Genomic DNA, 19,861 nt, shown 5'->3' with positions numbered 1-19,861 from the left:
GTGAACAGAGAAGCCCAGAGGCTAAGAAACTGGGTGTCTCCCTAGTATTAGTAATGCTCAGATGGAAAAAGCAAGATGTTGTGTTTTAATACGTAGAGAACCCGAAATGCTGTTGCTAAGGGCAACAGCAAAACCCTAAAGGGTTACCAACGGGTGTGGCAGTAAACTCCTTGGTCAGAGATGGAATGATAGACACAAGGAGAGTCTCCACAATCCTAATCCTCACTTGCAGTGCACAGGTTCAGTTTACTGCCACTAAACTGACACCTGAACTCCTTGCACAGTGAGACAGGATTTAGGCAGGCAAATCTGAGAATACAGCCGCAAACTTGCTAAGTTCACAGAGTAGCAAAAGAACCCCAGCAAGTTAAACGACTGACTCCAGTCTTACTGCTAGGTCTGGATTGGCAGAGTGTAGTACCAAATCCCCAGGCCTATTTGCAGTAAGCAACAACAAATACAAAGCTACACAGTACTGGCTAACTTTCAGGAACTGACTAACCAACAAAGATTCAGCAGCATCTGCTTAACCTGAGAAGAGGCCTTATATAGCAGGTGCTGTCCACGCCCCACTCAGACCTCACAGACTGTGAGCACAAAAACCAGCACCGGATCCCCTGCCGTGCACAGAGCCTGTAACCACTGCACAGCAAAAGACCCGAACCGGAGTATCAGCTGCGCTCAGGTTACTCCGCTAGCACTTGTCTCCCGGTTGCCATGACGACGTGGCAGCACAGGGCAGGAGACCCTAACAGTACCCCCCCTCTGACGAGGGGTCAAAGAACCCCTACCACCGGGTTTATCGGGGAACTGCGAGAAGAAAGAGCGTATCAGTCTGGGGGCATGAAGATCACAACTGCGCACCCATGACCGCTCCTCCGGGCCATACCCCTTCCAGTGCACCAAAAATGACAGCCGACCCCGAACCATCTTGGAGTCAAAAATCCTTTCAACAACAAACTCCCTCTGGCCACGTATCAGAAGAGGGGAAGGTCTTCCACTGGAAGAAGGATTACTAATCGCCCGTTTTAAAAGGGAACAATGAAATGTTTTATTGATACCCAAAGAACGGGGCAGATCTAACTGAAATGCCACCGGATTGATAACCCTGGTGATCTTATAAGGGCCGATGAACCGGGGGCCTAACTTATGAGATGGCTGTCTCAACTTCAAATTCTTGGTAGACAACCAGACGAAGTCTCCTAATTTGAAGCTGCAGGGTCTTTTCCGCTTATCAAAAACCCTTTTGGTCACTAATGACACAGACACAAGGGCTTTCTTCACTTTCCTCCAAATACCTCTAAGGACCGAAACCACAGAGGAACCACCAGGCGTGGAGTCCAGGGGGTCAAAGGAATTGGCCTTAGGATGATGCCCATACACACAAAGGAAGGGAGAGATCCCTGTAGCAGAGTGAGCCGCGTTGTTATAGGCAAACTCCGCCATGGACAGATGAGCAACCCTCTGACACTTGGAGACATAACACCTGAGGAACTGCTCCAAGGACTGGTTCACCCTTTCAGTCTGCCCATTAGACTGCGGATGGTAGCCTGACGACAAGCTGACAGAAATCTGGAGATCGGAACAAAATGCCCTCCAGAATTTGGCCACAAACTGGGATCCGCGGTCAGAGACCACATCAAGTGGCAACCCGTGGAGACGCACAACATGCAGCATAAATAATTCAGACAGGCGTCTGGCCGATGGCAGCCCAACCAGTGGAACGAAGTGCGCTATCTTCGAAAACCTGTCAACGACAACCCAGATGGCTGTCATCCCCGAGGATTTGGGCAAGTCCACCACAAAATCCATTGAAATGTGGGTCCATGGCTTAGATGGGATAGAGAGTGGATGTAATGGGCCAACAGGAACCCCTCTAGGAGTCTTATTTCGGGCACAGATGTCACATGCCCGAACCCACTGATCCACATCCTTAGCCACCGAGGGCCACCACACCGCCCTAGATAGCAACTCCCGAGTTCTGGCAATACCCGGGTGACCTGCCGACTTCTTGGCATGGAATTCCAGGAACACTCGCTGTCTTAACCTAGGAAGCACAAACAAAAGACCTACCAGAAGGTCTGGAGGAGCCTGCTCCTGTGCTCTAAGGACTAATGATAAGAGGTCCTGGGTAATGCCCACTTTAATACATGATGGGGACACAATGGGCAACGGCTCCTCGGTGGTCTCCTGGATTGGAGCAAAACTCTGCGAGAGCGCATCAGCCTTGATGTTTTTTGACCCAGGGCGATATGTTATCAAAAAATTAAAGCGAGCAAAAAACAAAGCCCATCGTGCCTGCCTGGCATTGAGACGCTTCGCTGACTCTAAATATGCCAGATTCTTATGGTCGGTGAGAATTGAGACCACAAACTTAGCCCCCTCAAGCCAGTGTCTCCACTCCTCGAGTGCATCCTTAATAGCCAACAATTCCCGGTTACCCACGTCATAATTCATCTCAGCAGGCGAAAATTTACGGGAAAAGTAAGCACAGGGATGAAGGCGATTATCAGACACTCCCATCTGAGAGAGCACTGCCCCAATACCCATCTCAGAGGCATCCACCTCCACCACAAAAGGACGCTCTGGATCTGGGTGTCGCAGCACCTTGGCCGAGACAAATGCCCTTTTGAGACGGGCAAAAGCCGCTTTGGCCTCACAAGACCAGTGAGCAACATCCGCCCCTTTCTTAGTGAGTGCCACCAAGGGCGCCACTATAGACGAAAATCCAGCGATAAATCGTCTATAAAAATTCGCAAAGCCCAGGAAACTCTGAAGAGCCTTCAAACTAGTGGGCTGCACCCAATCCAGGACTGCCTGCCTGTACCTTGGAACCCTCCATTTGGAAACCTTCTGGGGAGATAATATATCCTAGAAATGCGATTTGCTGAACTTCAAATTCGCACTTCTCCAGCTTCGCCCCAAGCCGGTGGTCTCTGAGTTTCTGGAGGACTAAGCGTACATGCTGCCGATGTTCCTCCAGGGAATGGGAGAAGATTAATATGTCATCTAAGTATACAACTAAGAATCTATCCAAATATTCCCTGAGTACATCATTCATGAAATCCTGGAAGACTGCCGGGGCATTACAGAGCCCAAAAGGCATCACCAAATATTCATAATGCCCTGAGTGGGTATTAAAGGCAGTCTTCCATTCATCCCCCTCTCTTATTCGGATTAGATTGTACGCACCGCGTAGGTCAATCTTAGAAAAAATGGTGGCAGTACGAAGCTGGTCAAACAAGACCAAAATGAGAGGCAGTGGGTATGAGTTTTTAATCGTGATACGGTTCAATTCCCTGAAGTCGATGCAGGGTCGCAACGAACCGTCCTTTTTACCCACAAAGAAAAACCCCGACCCAACTGGAGACTGTGAAGGTCTGATAAATCCCTTAGCCAAGTTCTCCTGAATGTACTCTGCCATAGCCTGAGTCTCAGGACGTGACAGGGAGTACAACCTGCTCTTGGGAAGCTTAGCATTTGGCAACAAATCAATGGCACAGTCATAGGGGCGATGGGGAGGTAGTACCTCTGCAACTTTTTTGGAGAACACGTCCGCAAAATCTGCATAACACCCTGGCAATCCTGGCAAACTTAGCTGCGAGAGCCTGACTGGAAGGCTCAAGCAACTCCTGAAACAATCAGTACCCCAACTAAGAATCTCCCCAGAGACCCAGTCAAATTTAGGATTGTGGGCCCTTAACCAGGGTAACCCCAACACCAATGGGGCAAAAGTACAGACAGTCACATAAAAGGACAATTTTTCAGAGTGTGTGGCTCCAATAAACAAAGAAATCTGGCTAGTGCAAGAGGTAATTTTACCTTGGGATAATGGTTCCCCGTTTAACCCACAAATCTCAACTTCCGATGCCAAGGGTACTAAGGGAACAGAGTGTTTCAGGGCGAATTGGCGGTCCATAAAAACCCCGTCGGCCCCACTGTCCACAAAGGCCTCAGTCTTGACAGTTTGACCGAGGATCTTCAAGGTCACCGGAATGATAAAAGTCTTCTTGGGAAATTCTGACTTCTGGCCTGACAGGATATTTCCCATCACCCTCAGGCCCTGAAGTTTTCCGGCTTTTCTGGGCATGATACTACCACATGACCTTTATTCCCACAGTACAAACACAACCCCTGCTGTCTCCTCCGCGTCTTCTCACGCGAGGAGAGGCGGGTAGCCCCAATCTGCATAGGCTCCTCGGAAAATTCCTAAGAGTCTGAGGTTCCCTTGGGAAAGAAGGAAACCTCGGTCTCCCTTTCAAGCCTACGCTCTTTCAGTCGTCTATCCACCCGGATGGATAACTGCATGAGCTGATCCAAGCTATCAGGCAAGGGATATTGTACCAGTTGGTCTTTTATCTGGTTAGAAAGACCTCTTCGGTACTGGTGTCTCAGGGCTGGGTCATTCCACTGGGTATCATGGGCCAACCTCCGAAACTCCGTACAGTAAACCTCAACTGGCCTTCGCCCTTGCTTAAGGATCGAAATCTGAGCCTCGGCTGAGGCCGTCTTGTCAGGGTCATCATACAACATGCCCAGTGCTGTAAAAAAAGCATCAACACTTTTAAGCGACGGACAGTCAGGCTGCAACCCATATGCCCAGACCTGTGGGTCTCCTTGTAGCAAGGAAATCACTATGCCCACCCGCTGAATCTCCGACCCAGAAGACTGAGGCCTAAGCCGGAAGTATAGCTTGCAGCTCTCCTTGAAACAAAAGAACTGCGAGCGATCTCCAGAAAAACGATCCGGGAGATTTACTTTCGGCTCCTTAACCCCTGAAGGTGCTGCTGCTGCGGGAGCTCCGCCAGCGGCCTGGGAGGTGTGCATTTTAATGGACAAATCATTAAATTGTCGAGTCAGGACCTGCACCTGATCGACCACCTGTTGCAACGTATTTTGAGGGGTATGCTCCATATTCCCACAAAATTTCAACAGGAGTATTAGGCTGCTGAATATGTTATGCACACCAGTGCCTGCAGGAATGTACTGGTGTTTGAACTGTTATGCACACCAGTGCCTGCAGGAATGTACTGGTGTCTGAACGGATAGGGATGCAAAACAAATGAACTTACAGACAGACTGGGGAATATGACATTACGTACACAGAAGGTGATAGGGTAACAAAATAAACACAAAGTGAACAGAGAAGCCCAGAGGCTAAGAAACTGGGTGTCTCCCTAGTATTAGTAATGCTCAGATGGAAAAAGCAAGATGTTGTGTTTTAATACGTAGAGAACCCGAAATGCTGTTGCTAAGGGCAACAGCAAAACCCTAAAGGGTTACCAACGGGTGTGGCAGTAAACTCCTTGGTCAGAGATGGAATGATAGACACAAGGAGAGTCTCCACAATCCTAATCCTCACTTGCAGTGCACAGGTTCAGCTTACTGCCACTAAACTGACACCTGAACTCCTTGCACAGTGAGACAGGATTTAGGCAGGCAAATCTGAGAAACAGCCGCAAACTTGCTAAGTTCACAGAGTAGCAAAAGAACCCCAGCAAGTTAAACGACTGACTCCAGTCTTACTGCTAGGTCTGGATTGGCAGAGTGTAGTACCAAATCCCCAGGCCTATTTGCAGTAAGCAACAACAAATACAAAGCTACACAGTACTGGCTAACTTTCAGGAACTGACTAACCAACAAAGATTCAGCAGCATCTGCTTAACCTGAGAAGAGGCCTTATATAGCAGGTGCTGTCCACGCCCCACTCAGACCTCACAGACTGTGAGCACAAAAACCAGCACCGGATCCCCTGCCATGCACAGAGCCTGTAACCACTGCACAGCAAAAGACCCGAACCGGAGTATCAGCTGCGCTCAGGTTACTCCGCTAGCACTTGTCTCCCGGTTGCATGACGACGTGGCAGCACAGGGCAGGAGACCCTAACACTCAGAAGCACAAAAAAGCTTGAATAACAGCTTTTTTTTTTTTTTGTGACCGGGACAGCAGGACAATGTCCTGAACCTGACCCAACTCTTGTATGGCGTCGCATACTACCTCCCCGTCCAGAGGAGAATCGGTAAGATCTATTTGAAAAATCAGTGAGGGGAATCGTCTGGAAACTCTAGTATGTCCCCCTTGGGACTCTTTTCTTAACTCACTGGTCCATGTCCATTCCAGGACTGACTGAAGAGTATTAGACGCGGTCCCACCGGTGTGGGCTCCCGCAAGATAGACCCAGCGACATGCGGTGGACTTGGTAGAAACAGAGGATGATTTCTGCTTCTGCAAACTTAAAAAGGCTGCTGACCTCTTACCTTTTCACCTTCCTCTACCTGCAAAGAAGGGGAAAAAAACGTATCCATCCGGTCGAAATGACTGCATCCTACAAAAATGCGTCACCAACCGTTGTGAGGGAACATAGCTCAAGAAGGTAGACTTACCAGTGGTATCTGCCGAGATCAACTTAACAAAGCCATCCCCAAACCAGGTTTCACCTTCATAGGGAAGATACTCGAGTACTTCTCGGAGTCAACCTCAGTATTCCATTGGTGAATCCACAACGTCTTCCTAGTCGAGACCGCCATGGAAGTGGCCCGCAAACCCAAGAGTCTGCAGTATGCTGCAGTGATATAGACATGACTCAACTTCAGGAGAACCCCGCATACAACTACTCCCCCATGTGCATGAAATGCTTGTATAATCAACGTACGTGCGGACACATAATTAGAGTATCACATATCTTCCTGTATACGATCCTTTGTGACAGAGCCCCGTGCAGAACAGGGGTGACTCTCACTTTCTTCTATCCATGAGAAGGAATAACTTTACCTCAGCATTCATTATATATATAAATATACTAGGTGATTCATCGCGCCCTACGGGCGCTCTTCACACCGTCGTAAGGGGCTACGCCCCGATAAACTCGACAGAAAAGTGAAGGAGTAGAATAGTAGATGGTGAAGTTGTGGTGGAATGGTTGGTTTGTTTGTGGGTAGATGTAGTATGACAAAAGGGAATGTGATGGTGAATGGGGTACAGGGTCTTCTGAGTGGGTGAGCAGTGTCTATAGGGGAGGCTGGTTAGATTGTAGGTGTAAATGTTATGTATAGTAAAGATGGTTGTTCAAGGCAAGTATCTGAAGATATGGTTTACATTTGAAAAATTTGTGTAAAAACTACATTTTTCGTAAAGTGTTGGGTGTCACCAAAGAGCTGGCCTTGTTGTTCAGTTGGTGTAATGTGTACTTTGACGTGATGTGCTTTTCTTGAGCGTGATAATGCAACGTACAGTTGCCCATGTGAGAAGACGGATGTCTGTAGAAGAATGCCAACGTGATCAAAAGTTTGGCCTTGTGATTTGTTAATGGTTATAGTGTAAGCTGGAGTGATAGGAAACTGTCTACGGCGTAAGATAAATGGTAATGTTGTATCACTTGGTGCCAAATCAATGCGTGGAATAAACACAACGTCCCCGTGGTTGCACTCTGAAAGAATGCAGCATTTTATGAAGTGGTGTGCCAGGTCTTCCACGATTAATCGTGTGCCGTTACACAATCCATGTTGTGGGTTAAGGTTGCGTAAAAGCATGATAATGACACCTTTTTTTAAGAGCAGGACATGTGGAGGCATTCCTGAGGGTGTTTGGTTGTGTAGAAATTCTAGGGGGAAGGTCAAAGTGTCGTTTGGATCTTCCGTGTCCACAGAGTCGGCACTGTAATAAATTGTGGGATTTCCTGGTATTAAATCAATGATTTTTCTATTCATGTCTAGTGTGTGTGCATTTGTGGGTGCAACAATGACTCGTTTTGCAAGGGAATCCTCTGACATGTCATGTACATTAGTAAAAATAGTTTCAATAAGATCGTCGTGGGTGATCATATGTGGTGGGATTTGAATGGTGGTATTGTCATTGAAATGCGGGTTTGGTGGCAGGCTTCCCATTCCAACGTGTAGAAGCCATGTATTGTGTGCCTCCTCTCCCTCTGTGCGCATGTTGGTTGTAAGAGTGAGATGAGTGAAAAGTTTCCATAGGTGGCTTGCTTTAATGCAGCATTCAAGAATATCAGTTTGGGTGCCTCTTGGAACAACTGGAAGTGTTTGTCGGAAATCTCCTCCTAAGACGATAACTTTGTTTCCAAATGGTGTGTTTATGTTCATGATGTCACGTAAGAGTGTGTCAATACAGCGTAGTCCATGTTTTGGAAGCATAGTAATTTCATCAATAATGATGAGGTTAGCTTGACGTAAGAGATCTGCTTCAGGTGAAGTTAGGCGGAGGGAAGAAACGGAGGTATCAAGTAGTGGTACAGGAAGTTTGAATCCACTGTGAACAGTGCGTCCTCCTTTGAGTAAGGTAGCGGCAATTCCAGTGGTTGCAAATGGCAATACAGTTTTACCCTTTCCTCGTATGTATGCTATGAGTGTGGTGTAGAGGAAGGTTTTGCCCGAGCCACCGGGTCCATCCAGATAAAATGCATGGTTGGTAACTTGGCTGTTATCCACAGCCATGATAATTGTGTTGAAAGCATGTAACTGCTGTGGGTTGAGCATTGCAAGGCGTGTCATAGCTTCCTGAGCCTCTTCTGTGAGATTATACAGGTGTTCTGGTGGTGGGTGACCCAGTGGATTAGGTAAACCAAGTAGTGTACAGGAAAGTCCATGTTGTTTTAAGACTGTGTTAATTGCGTGTAGCGCTTTGTTTTGTGCAATGTTGGGAGATTTTTTTTGCACAAAGTCAAGAGTTAGATCCAGTAGGTGATCTTCCCACAATTGTAGTGGGTGAGTAGGCTGACAAAAGCAGCAGATGTATGAGAACATTTCGCGTAACTGTTTTGGCATAAGGTAGGTGGCTCCGTCTGTTAAGCAGTGATGCCATTCTTCATCGGATGCAAGAAGTCCACGTGCAAAAGCAGTGGCTTTAAAGGTTTCATAGTGTACATTATTGACTGTGCGCAATGATTGAAAACTGGTTGCACCGGGCACATGTAGAAGTAACATGCGTAAGTAGAAGCGTTCTTCATTTTTGAGACTGACCGTATACATTCTTGCCACAATTTTATCACCTCCTCGTTTTCTTTTTTGCCAAAGTCCATGCGTATAAACGTAGTATTGTGGAATGTCAGTGTAGAGCCATTGTTGTGCATGTTGGTCATGTGTGTTGAGGTCAAACCAAGATTCCAGTTTAGTTTTTCCAGTTTTGGCAGCAAGGAGGGCTTCTTCCTCATGTCCGTGTTCAAACATGAGTGTTTGTTGGTGAGGTAGATGACGTACTGGAAGTCGTATGACAGCGTGGGATCTTTTGTGCATGACATATTCTCGTAGTCGCCAAATAGCTTCTGGTGGGCTTACATAGCGACAGTCGATAAAATTTTGGATTTCATTGTACTGTTGCTCTGCCTGACCATCTGGTTTGATAACCACATTAGCACAATCGAATCCCTTAAAAATGTACTTGTAGATGTACTTAATAGCGTAAAGGGATGTGCAAACTTCCACATTTATGTGTGCATTGTACTTTAGGGCCAAGTATGGATTGTATGGTACCACATTTTGGTTGGACATAAGTACGCCTCGAACTTCAACGGTTTCTTGAGGTCGACGTTGGTAGACAGGATAAGTATGACGATGTATAATGGTGTTGTCATTAAACAGTTTTGGGAAATTTTTGGAACATTTTCCATCTTTCATGCAGGGTGCTCGTGGATTAGTGGTGCCGCATGGACCATGTAGCATGCAGCGGAGAATGATTTGGCGTAAAATGGGTGTTTCTACATGTGGTATTTCTGCGGATACAAACTTATTGATTTGTTCAACAGTGTTAAATTTATCCTCAGCTCGTAGTGCAAGTAGTATGTGAGCGTGAGGAAGTCCTCTTTTTTGGAATTCGATAGTATAGACAAAGGATTTTGTCTGTCCGAAAAGGCAATGCTTGGTTAGGTCATCCATAAGTGCATCAAGTTTGATTTTGAAGACGCGTGCCACTAAATCAGGTCTATCAGAAGTGTGTTCACCTGGCCGTAAATTGGTGAGTATTTCCGGCCATGTGGGATTAGCAGTGAAAGTAATGAAAACATCTGGTGCTCCCCACTTACAGAAAATAGACATAGCGTCACAGCAACGTTCACGCATATGTCTTGGGGATCCTTCAAAGGTAGACGGTAGAATAATGTGAACGCCAGCTGGTATGTTATTGTAGTCTGCCATGTTTGCAACGTGGTCAGCTAGTCCCTGATACTGTTCTGCTCGTAATCTGCTTTGATTGTGGCGAATGTAGTTTAATCGGTTTGCCTCAACCTGAAGATAGGAATCAACTAACCACTGTTGTGTTAATTTGCCTGCGGACATAATGGGACTGAAATCATCGCGAATAGCTGTTAAAGCGGCTTTGTATTGCAACATAGTAACATAGTTGCGAACTTGATTGAGTTGTGCTCCACTGTAAGAATGACCAGAGCCGGCCTTAGGCATAGGCAAACTAGGCAAATGCCTAGGGCATTTGGTATGCTTAGGGGCACCAGCAGCTTCTGCTGATTAAAATGATATGTAGCATGCCTATATTCTGTGTGTGACTGCGGCTGTATCTGCATATGAAATGCTACGTTGCAGTGTACTCCTGGAAATCACTGTAATGTAGCATTTCATATGCAGATACAGCCGCAGTCGCACACAGAATATAGACATACTGCGTATCATTTTAATCAGCAGAAGCTACTTGTGCGTCCTAGCCATATAGTAATGCAAATAAGATGCATTTTCATAAACAAAAGGCGCCCAACGTTAGCAGAGCTGCCAACTGACTCATGCCAGGCATCTCCTGCAGAACTAGTGGTGGTGCTAGGGGGCACCAGCCAAAATCTTGCCTAGGGCATCATATTGGTTAGGGCCAGCTCTGAGAATGACATTGCCAATTTGGTTGCCAGCCAGGTTCCCCATAAGGGAAAAACAGAGCATATGTCATAGGATCCATGTTTGGGCTTAGAATGTTAAGGTTAATGAATGGTTGGTTTGGATTTTCAGGATTCTTAGGATCGATTCTTATGTCTCGTTGAAACGGTGGTTCTCCATCTTCGTTAACAAAGATCATGGCAACTTCATTGGATGTGGGGTTGTTGTATCGTCGGTAATCAGAGTGGCGATCACGTCTTAGGGCCATACTAACGACAGGAACTTGTTCTCCTGTTTGAGCGGCAAGTTGCACGTGGTGTTTATGAATGTTAGTAATGAGCTGGTAGCTATGTGCAAGGCGATTGTGTTTGCGAAAGAAGCGATCAATTTGGTCCATAATTTCTGGTCGACAATCCTCATTTGCGGCATGCTGTTCACAAAAGGTGGCTGCTTGTGTGCTGTCTATAACGTATAGCTGTGCAAACTGTGGACCTTGGTTGTTGACCGGCTGTAGGTGTGAAGTGCGATGGTATGTCTGTCCGTGTACTTTGAAAACGTAAGGGCCTTTTCCTGGTAAAGTCACAATTGTAGCTCCCATTGAAGCAAAGGAAACGGCACTGTTGTAAGAGTGGATGTTTTCTCGAAAATGAATGCGGTTGGGGTTAGCTGTGTCAGAGAGTAATTTGTGTAGAAAATCAGGATACAGTAAATCGACGGAATTGATGTCTTGTGGCTTTGGCAGCTTAACTTTGCCTTTTTGGCAACAGCTAGTAAATTTGCCATCAGATGGTCGTTCTGGTAGAAAATGTCGTGCTCCACAAAATTGGCACATGACGTTAAAAGGTCCGCAAGTGTGTGGGGTGACATGCTGGTGTTGTAACGTAATATCATTAAAATGTATAAAGTGAGTGTGTAAGTCCTGAGCGTCTAAATGGGGTTCTAAATGTGGCAAAGGTGTTGGTGTAGTTGTGTCAGTAGTTTGACGCATGCGGCTACGCTGCTGAGAGTGAGCATGTGCAGTGCGGCGTACAGTGCCTTTTTCTAAAGTTTCTTGTTGGAGTCTTATTTTGTGTTGTAGTGCATCTTTAGTGCGACGTGACTGAGCTTGTTGTGTAGTTTGTTTGTGACGTTGAAGGCGTTGAGAGTTTGTATGTTGAGATCTGCGGACTGTGCTGGTCTTCAATGTTTGGCTTAGTAGTCTGGCTCGTTCATATGCCGCTTTGTTTTGTCGGCGTGTTGTGGTTTGTTGCATGGTTTGGAGATTATGTTTTTGTTGGAGTGATACTGTTTTACTGGCCACAATGGCACTGCGCGAGGCTTGGCTTTGTTTAGCTAGCCATCTGGCCTGGCGTTCTTTGTTTTTTCGTTTTTTTCGTACTAAGGGATCCTCATGTAAATCCATAGTAATCTACTGTTGAGTACATAAGAGTGTTAGTGGAGACAATGATTTTGCCTGGTATACATGTGTGTAAAGGTGAGGGTTTGTGGAAGTAATAGCTGTGTATGATACTCTTGCTTATGTGGAGAAGAAGGGGAAATGTGGGTAATAGAGGGAGACATAAAAATCACTGGCTAGTAAATAGTATAACAGAGTGAATACGTTATGAAGGTGCAGAGGCACGGTATGTAGAAATGACAGAGATGAAAGGTGATAGGCAGGTGAATGGTAATGGTAAAAAAAGTCACATACATGACTTGGGAGGAAGGAAGGTGGGTTACAGAGGGTGAAATGGATAGTATTAGAATAAGGAAGAAAAGGAAGGAGTGTACAGTTACATTGCGGTGTGTTACATGGGAAATGGTGTTGGTTAGTGATGGTATGTGGAGTTAGAAAGGGGCAATAATGCCGATGTGTCATAAATGGTGGATGTTATTTAGGGCATAGTCCTGTGTAGTTTGGAAGTGGAAATGTGCTGATAGGTGATGTTAGGGACATGTATTGTTGAAAGTTGTGTTGTAAGGTTTGAATAATTGTAGTGGTAATAGGTAATTGGTTAGGTTGTCTAACTGTGTGTATTGTTGTTGTTTTTTTTGGTGTGGGGATAAACATGCAGTGAATGATAAATTGTGAATTAGTGATCAATGAGAGGGAGGACAGTAGGTAATGTAGTAGTAAAGGTAGGTGATTAGACCGGGAAGCAAAACATAGTGTGAGTAAGGGGCATTGTAAGAAGTGGTGTGAGGTGCAATTGGAATGCGTTACAATTCTAAGTAGGTGTTAATGGGTAAAGATAGGAATGGTGTTATAGATAGTGTGTGTGTGGTGGATAGGTAAAAGGGGTGTGTGGGTGTGTGTATGTGTGAATAGTGGTGTATTGACAAATGTTATGTGTTCATGGGTTTATTGGTGTTGCTTGTGGAGTGGGGTTGAAGTAGATGGAGGTGAGGAAAAGCTGTTGTGGATGTGGGTGTGTGGTCAGGGGTATGTATGTTGCGTGGTTTGGAGGAAGAGAGAGGATGGGGGTAGTATAGATTTTGCTATGTTTTGTTTTGTTTTAGGGGGGGGTGATGGCCATTGTAGGTGTGATGTCTGTTGGAGGTGCAGATGGTGTGTGTAGGGAAGGGGGTAAGGTATGTGAATGTGGAAGTTTGTGTTAATGTGTAGGGGGTAGTGTTGGTTAGTGAATGTGTGGGAGGTGTGTGGAAGGTATGGTGTTTTGGTTGGTGATGCAATGGAGTGGGTAGGGTGTTGAAGGTGTTGTGGATGGTGGCGTGTTGATTTGCAGGGGTAGGGGGATAGTGCTAGTTGAGGGAAAGTTGGTGTGAATGTGGGGGTGTGGGCAGGGGTATGTGTGTTGCGTCTTTTGTAGGAAGAGGGTGGATGGGGGTAGTATAGATTTTGCTATGTTTTGTTTTGTTTTAGGGGGGGTGATGGGCATTGTAGGTGTGATGTCTGTTGGAGGTGCAGATGGTGTGTGTAGGGAAGGGGTTAAGGTATGTGAATGTGGAAGGTTGTGGTAATGTGTAGGGGGTAGTGTTGGGGGGTGAATGTGTGGGAGGTGTGTGGAAGGTATGGTGTTTTGGGGGAGTGGTGTATGGGCGTATGAGGTGGGTTGGGTGTTGGTAAGGTGTTTTGGGTGGGAGAGGGAGTGTATGGGGAATAAGGGTGTTTGGATTGTATGCAAAAGGGGCTGGTAGCATGAAGGTGGAGTTGTGTCGTGCAGTTAGTGTGGTCTTGTGTTTGAGGAAGTGACTTGTAGCGTGTAGGGATGGTGTTATAGATAGTGTGTGTGTGTGGTGGATGGCTAAAAGGGTTGTGTGGGTGTGTGTGTATGTGTGAATAGTGGTGTGTTAATGGGTTTTTGGGTGTTGGTTGTGGAGTGGGGTTGAAGGAGATGGAGGAGGGTGTTTGGATATGGTGTGTGTGTGGGAGGAAGGGTTGGTATGTTTGAGTAGGGGCATGTTGTGTATGTTTTGCTGTTTGGTTGGTGATGCAATGGAGTGGGTAGGCTGTTTAAGGTGTTCTGGATGGTGTTGTGTTGATTTACAGGGGTAGGGGGATAGTGGTAGGTGAGGGAAAGTTGGTGTGGATGTGGTGGTGTGGCCAGGGGTATGTATGTGTTCTGGTGTGTGTATATGTTGTGTTGTAGGGGTGAGTGGATATGGGTGGTTGATGTGTACATGTGTTGTGTGTGATGTATTTGAAGGCCATTGTAAGGTGTACTTTGGTCACTGGTGGTGTGTGTGGGTGAGTGTTGTGTGGAGATAGTGAAAGTTGTTTTGTTGTAAATGGGTTGTTGGAGTGGCGGTGTATTTGTGAAGGTTGGTTTGTAAATAAAGTGTTAGTGTGTTTGAGGACTGGCCTTGTGAGCTGTTGTTGGAGAGGCATGTGCATGGTTGTTGGGTGTGTGGTTTAGGTTCATGGCGTTGTGGTTAGGTGGGGATGTGGTATGGAAATGTGGGATGTCACATGGAGTGTTGAAAGTTGTTGGGGCAGGATTGTGCGTGTGTTGTGTGTTTGGTTTGAGAAGGGGATATGTGGATGTGAGAGTACAGTTAGAGTGTAAAATGGGTTATGTAGGTGTTGTCAGTGGTGGTGGGTGTGCTGTATGGAGTATGAGTGTGTGTGAGAGGGAATGGTGGTGAAGTGAGTGACTCAGTGAGTTAATGTGTGTGGGTGTGTGTAAGGTTTGTTGTATGGTGTCCTTTTGGTGTGGAAGATGGTGTGTACTGTAGGTGGGTTGTTAAAGGGCCTTTAGGAAATGTTAGTTGGTAATGGCAGTGTTGTGTGATCATTGTGAAAGGTTTAGTGGAATATAGGTTTGCAGAGGGTGCGGTAGGGTGTAGAAGGTGTTGTGGATGGTGTCCACTTGATTTACAGGGGTGGGGGGATAGTGGTAGGGGAGGAAATGCTGGTGTGGGTTGTGGAGGTGCGGGTGTTGGCAGGGGTGTGTATGTGTACTTGTGTGTGTAGATGTTGTGCTGTAGGGGTGAGTGGATATGTGTGGTTGAGGTGTACATGTGTTGTGAGTGTGTTATTTGGTGGGTATTGTAAGGTGTGCTATGGTTAGTGGGTGTGTTTGTGGGTTACTGTTGTGTACAGAGAGTGAAATTTGTGTGTTTGTAAATGGGATGTTGGAGTGGTGGTGTATGTGTGAAGGTTGTTTAGGAAATAAGGTGTTAGTGTGTTTGACAGTTGGCCTTGTGAGGTGTTGTTGGAGAGGCATGTGCATGGTTGTTGGTGGTGTGGTTTAGGGTGCAGGAGTTGTGTTAAGGGTTGGAGTTGGGATGTAAAGTTTGGTTGTGAGACGTAGTGTGTAAAGATGGTGTGGAAGGTTGTGCGTGTGTTGTTTGTCTGGTGTAAAAAGTGGATATGTTGATGTGCTGGTACAGTTGGAGTGAAAAATGGTTTATGTTGCTGTTCTCAGTGGTGGTTGGGTGTCGTGTGTGGAGGCTGAGAATGTTAGAGAGGAAATTGTGGTAGAGTGAGTGAGTGCGTGAATGTGTGTTGGCGTGTGCAAGGTGTTTGTTGTATGGTGTCCTTCAAATGGGGGAGTTGGGTATGGTAGAGGGGGTGCATAGGTGGGGGGGTTGGATAAAGGTAGGGGTTATTAGGGGTAGGGACATGTTTATTATATGAGTAGTTTAGTGGTGTGTTGTGATGTGATAGAGAGTGTGGTGGGTGTTTTGTGTTTGTGTATTTGGTAGCGTTGGAAGGGTGGGTAAAGATGATTAATTGTAGTGGGGGAGTAATTGTGTGTGTAGTGTGTATTGGGAAGTGTTAAGAAATGTGGATGGTTAATGTAAAGGTGAGGTGGGGTAGGAGGGAGGGATGGGTGAGGAGGCAACAGATAGTAAATGTGGTGGTGTTGTGCAGGGGGATGGGTGACTGTGTTCAACACGGTACCGATATCCCCCCTGAGTTCAAGGGTGGTAGTTAGTGCATGTCCACAGCAGGGGCATCCGCTGTTTGCTGAGTTTGTCCAACAGGATTTGTGGTACTTCTGTCCCCAGCTGGACATATATATGCGGCTTGTGATAATGTGGCGGCCTGTGTAAGGGAGGTAGCTGTATTAGGGGTAGGGGCATAGTTGTGATGCGTGTATGTGTTTGGTGGGTTGTGCTAGGGTATGTGCAGGGTGAAGAAAGTGTTGTTGATTTTGGAGTGGTGGTAGGGCGTGTGAAGTAGATGTTGTGGGGTGGGGGGTTTGACAAATTGTATGTTGTGAATGTGTTTGTGTGTAGGGTAAAGGTGTAGTGTTGTGGGGTTTGAAGGTGCCATAGGTGTTGGTTTTGTGTAGAATGTGTAAGATATTGTGTTGTGTGGTGTGTGGATGGGAGTTTGTGGTGGGAAGCAGAAAGTGGCATGTGGGTGGGTGTTAGTGATAGTGAAACTGTTGTGGGCTAATACGTGGGGTGATGGTGTGTAAAAATCCATGGTGTGTATAAAGAGGGAGGTGATTGTGTATTGTAGGTAGTGTGGTGTTGGGGGGGCATGTGGCGGGTGTGTAAGGTAATGGGGGTGTTGGAGTGTTATGTTGGAGTGGTGAGTTGGTGTGTGTGTGGGTTGAAGAAAAAGAGTAGGGTACTGATGTATGTTGGCTGTGGAATAGAGTGGGGGTAAGTGTGTAGCTTTGTATGTATTGTTGTCGTAGTGAGGGATGGGGGTAGTGATATGATGTCCAAAGTAGGTTGAACAGGAGTAGGGGCTTAGTGGTAATGATTTGTTGGTGAGGGGTGTTGTGATTGGGTGTGTGTAGGGTATGGTAAGTAGTTGTTTTTGTTGAGTGGTGGTAGGGTGTGTGAAGTAGAAAGTGTGGAGTGTGTGTTGAAATATGTCTGTAGTGCATGTGTGTGTTTGTAGGTGAAAGGGGTAGTGTTGTTGGGTAGTAAGAAGAATTGTGGAGGGTCATAGTGTGTATGTGGTAGGTGTTGATTGTATTGCATGGTGGATTGTGGTGGGGGGTGAAGGAACAATGGGTGGAGTGTTGTTTGTTGTGCAAGGGATACATGGATTGTAGTTGGTGTTTGAAATGTGGTGTGTTTGGATGGCGTTAGGTGAGTGAGTGTGGATGTGGTGTGGTGAGTGTATGAATTGGTGTAGGGGTAAGGGCTGGGTGAGGTTGTAGAAGGTGTATGTGTGTGTTATAGGATGAGTTTGTTGGAAGCTGGCATCGCTGTGTGTGTTATGTTTAGTGAGCTGTGTGTAGGGTATTGTGGTGTGTATGTGTGGAAGGTTGAGTGACTGCAGGGGCCGACAGAGAATTTTCCATGTTATTGTTTGTGTGTGCGTCACTTCTACAGAGGGTGTTACGTGTGTAAGCGTCACTGGTACAGGGGTCGTTACATGTGTAAGCGTCACTGTTACAGGGGGCGTTACGTGTTTAAGCGGCACTGGTACAGAGGGCGTTTCGTGTGTAAGCGTCACTGCTACAGGGGGCATTACGTGTGTAAGCGGCACTGGTACAGAGGTCGTTACATGTGTAAGCGGCACTGGTACAGGGGTCGTTACGTGTGTAAGCGGCACTGGTACAGGGGGCATTACGTGTGTAAGCGTCACTGGTACAGGGGCCGTTACATGTGTAAGCGGCACTGGTACAGGGGTCGTTACGTGTGTAAGCGGCACTGGTACAGGGGGGCCGTTACGTGTGTAAGCGGCACTGGTACAGAGGGCGTTACGTGTTTACGCCGCACTGGTACAGGGGCGTTACGTGTCTAAGTGGCAGTGCTACAGGGGCGTTACGTGTGTAAGTGTCACTGGTAAAGGGGGGCATTATGTGTGTAAGTGTCAAGGGTACAGGGGGGTGTTACGTGTGTAAGTGGCACTGATGCAGGGGGTGTTACGTGTGTAGGCGTCACTGGTACAGGGAGCGTTACGTGTGTAAGCTTCACCGGTACAGGAGACGTTACGTGTGTAAGCGTCACTGCTACATGGGGTGTGTGTGTTATGTTTAGTGAGCTGTGTGTAGGGTATTGTGGCGTGTATGTGTGGAAGGTTGATTGAGTGCGGGGGGCGAAAGAGAAATTTCCATGTTATTGCTTGTGTAAGCGGCACTTCTGCAGAGGGCGTTACGTGTGTAAGCGTCACTGGTACTGGGGGCGTTACGTGTGTAAGTGGCACTGTTACAGGGGGCGTTAAGTGTTTAAGTGGCACTTGTACAGAGGGCGTTTAGTGTGTCAGCGTCACTGGTACAGGGGGCGTTACATGTGTAAGCGGCACTGGTACAGGGGGCGTTACGTGTCTAAGCGGTACTGGTACAGAGGGCGTTTTGTGTGTAAGCGTCACTGCTACAGGGGGCATGACGTGTGTAAGCGGCACTGGTACAGGGGTCGTTATGTGTATAAGCGGCACTGGTACAGGGGGCGTTACGTGTGTAAGCGGCACTGGTACAGAGGGCGTTATGTGTTTACGCGTCACTGGTACAGGGGCGTTATGTGTCTAAGCGGCACTGCTACAGGGGCGTTACGTGTGTAAGCGTCACTGTTAAAGGGGGGCATTATTCTCTGTGTAAGTGTCAATGGTACAGGGGGGTGTTACGTGTGTAAGTGGCACTGATGCAGGGGGTGTTACGTGTGTAAGCGTCACTGGTACTGGGAGCGTTACATGTGTAAGCCTCACCAGTAGAGGAGAAGTAACGTGTGTAAGCGTCACTGCTACATGGGCTGTGTGTGTTATGTGTAGTGAGCTGTGTGTAGGGTATTGTGGTGTGTATGTGTGTAAGGTTGAGTGACTGGGGGGGGCGGAAAGAGAAATGTCCATGTTATTGCTTGTGTAAGCGTCACTTATAGAGAGGGCGTCACGTGTGTATGCGTCACTGGTACAGGGGGCGTTACGTGTGTAAGTGTCACTGGTACAGGGGGCGTTACGTGTGTAAGCGGCACTGGTACAGAGGGCGTTTAGTGTGTAAGCGTCAGTGCTACAGGGGGCATTAGGTGTGTAAGCGGCAGTGGTACAGGGGTCGTTACGTGTGTAAGCGGCACTGGTACAGGAGGGGTGTTACGTGTGTAAGCGGTACTGGTACAGAGGGCGTTACGTGTTTAAGCGGCAGTGGTACAGGGGCGTTATCAGCCTTACTGGCAAGGTGGGGGAGGGAGTAGGGGGGGGGGGGTGCTGGCTCCTATATAGAGCAGATATACTGTTGTGTGTGTGATGGTGGTGGGGGGTGGATGGGGAGGGTGGATTGTGGTGGGTTAAAGCATTCCACGTCCCACCCTTGCAGCACAATAGCAGGCATGATATTATGGTCCCCCCCCCCCCCCAACAAAATCAGTTCTACTGGCAAGGTGGGGAAGGGAGGAGGGGGGGGGGGTTGCCGGCAGATGTACTGCTGTGTAGCTGATGGTGGTGGGGGCGGGGGGTGCATGGGGAGCGTATACTGGTGTGTGTCTGATGGTGGTGGAGGTGGGGGGTGGATTGTGGTGGGTGAAAGCATTTCACTTCACCCCCTTTGCTGCAGATTAACAGGCATGACGTTATATTTCTCCTCCCCCCCAACAGTATCAGGCTTACTCCGAAGGTGGGGGGAGGGGGGGTGCTACAGGTGGTTGGGGGCGGGGGTGCAGGGGTGGATGTGTGGTGGGTGATGGTGGACGGT

The 19,861-nt window shown here is 47.3% G+C and overlaps 1 protein-coding gene across 1 annotated transcript; it reads right to left on the bottom strand.

Moving 5' to 3' along the window:
• Positions 1–7,091: 7,091 nt before the first annotated feature.
• LOC134965315 (uncharacterized) lies at positions 7,092–10,409 on the bottom strand. The gene has a single exon (XM_063941790.1). The coding sequence runs from the start codon at positions 10,407–10,409 to the stop codon at positions 7,092–7,094; it is 3,318 nt and encodes a 1,105-aa protein (XP_063797860.1).
• Between the last annotated feature and the right edge of the window lie 9,452 nt (positions 10,410–19,861).

The sequence above is a fragment of the Pseudophryne corroboree genome, chromosome 10, assembly GCF_028390025.1.
Source record: "Pseudophryne corroboree isolate aPseCor3 chromosome 10, aPseCor3.hap2, whole genome shotgun sequence".
Taxonomy (NCBI): domain Eukaryota; kingdom Metazoa; phylum Chordata; class Amphibia; order Anura; family Myobatrachidae; genus Pseudophryne; species Pseudophryne corroboree.
This window is presented reverse-complemented; position numbering and strand designations above follow the sequence as displayed.

Coding starts and splice junctions, on each gene's coding strand:
- LOC134965315 (XM_063941790.1), bottom strand. CDS start 10,409: ATGCCTAAGGCCGGCTCTGGTCATTCTTACAGTGGAGCACAACTCAAT.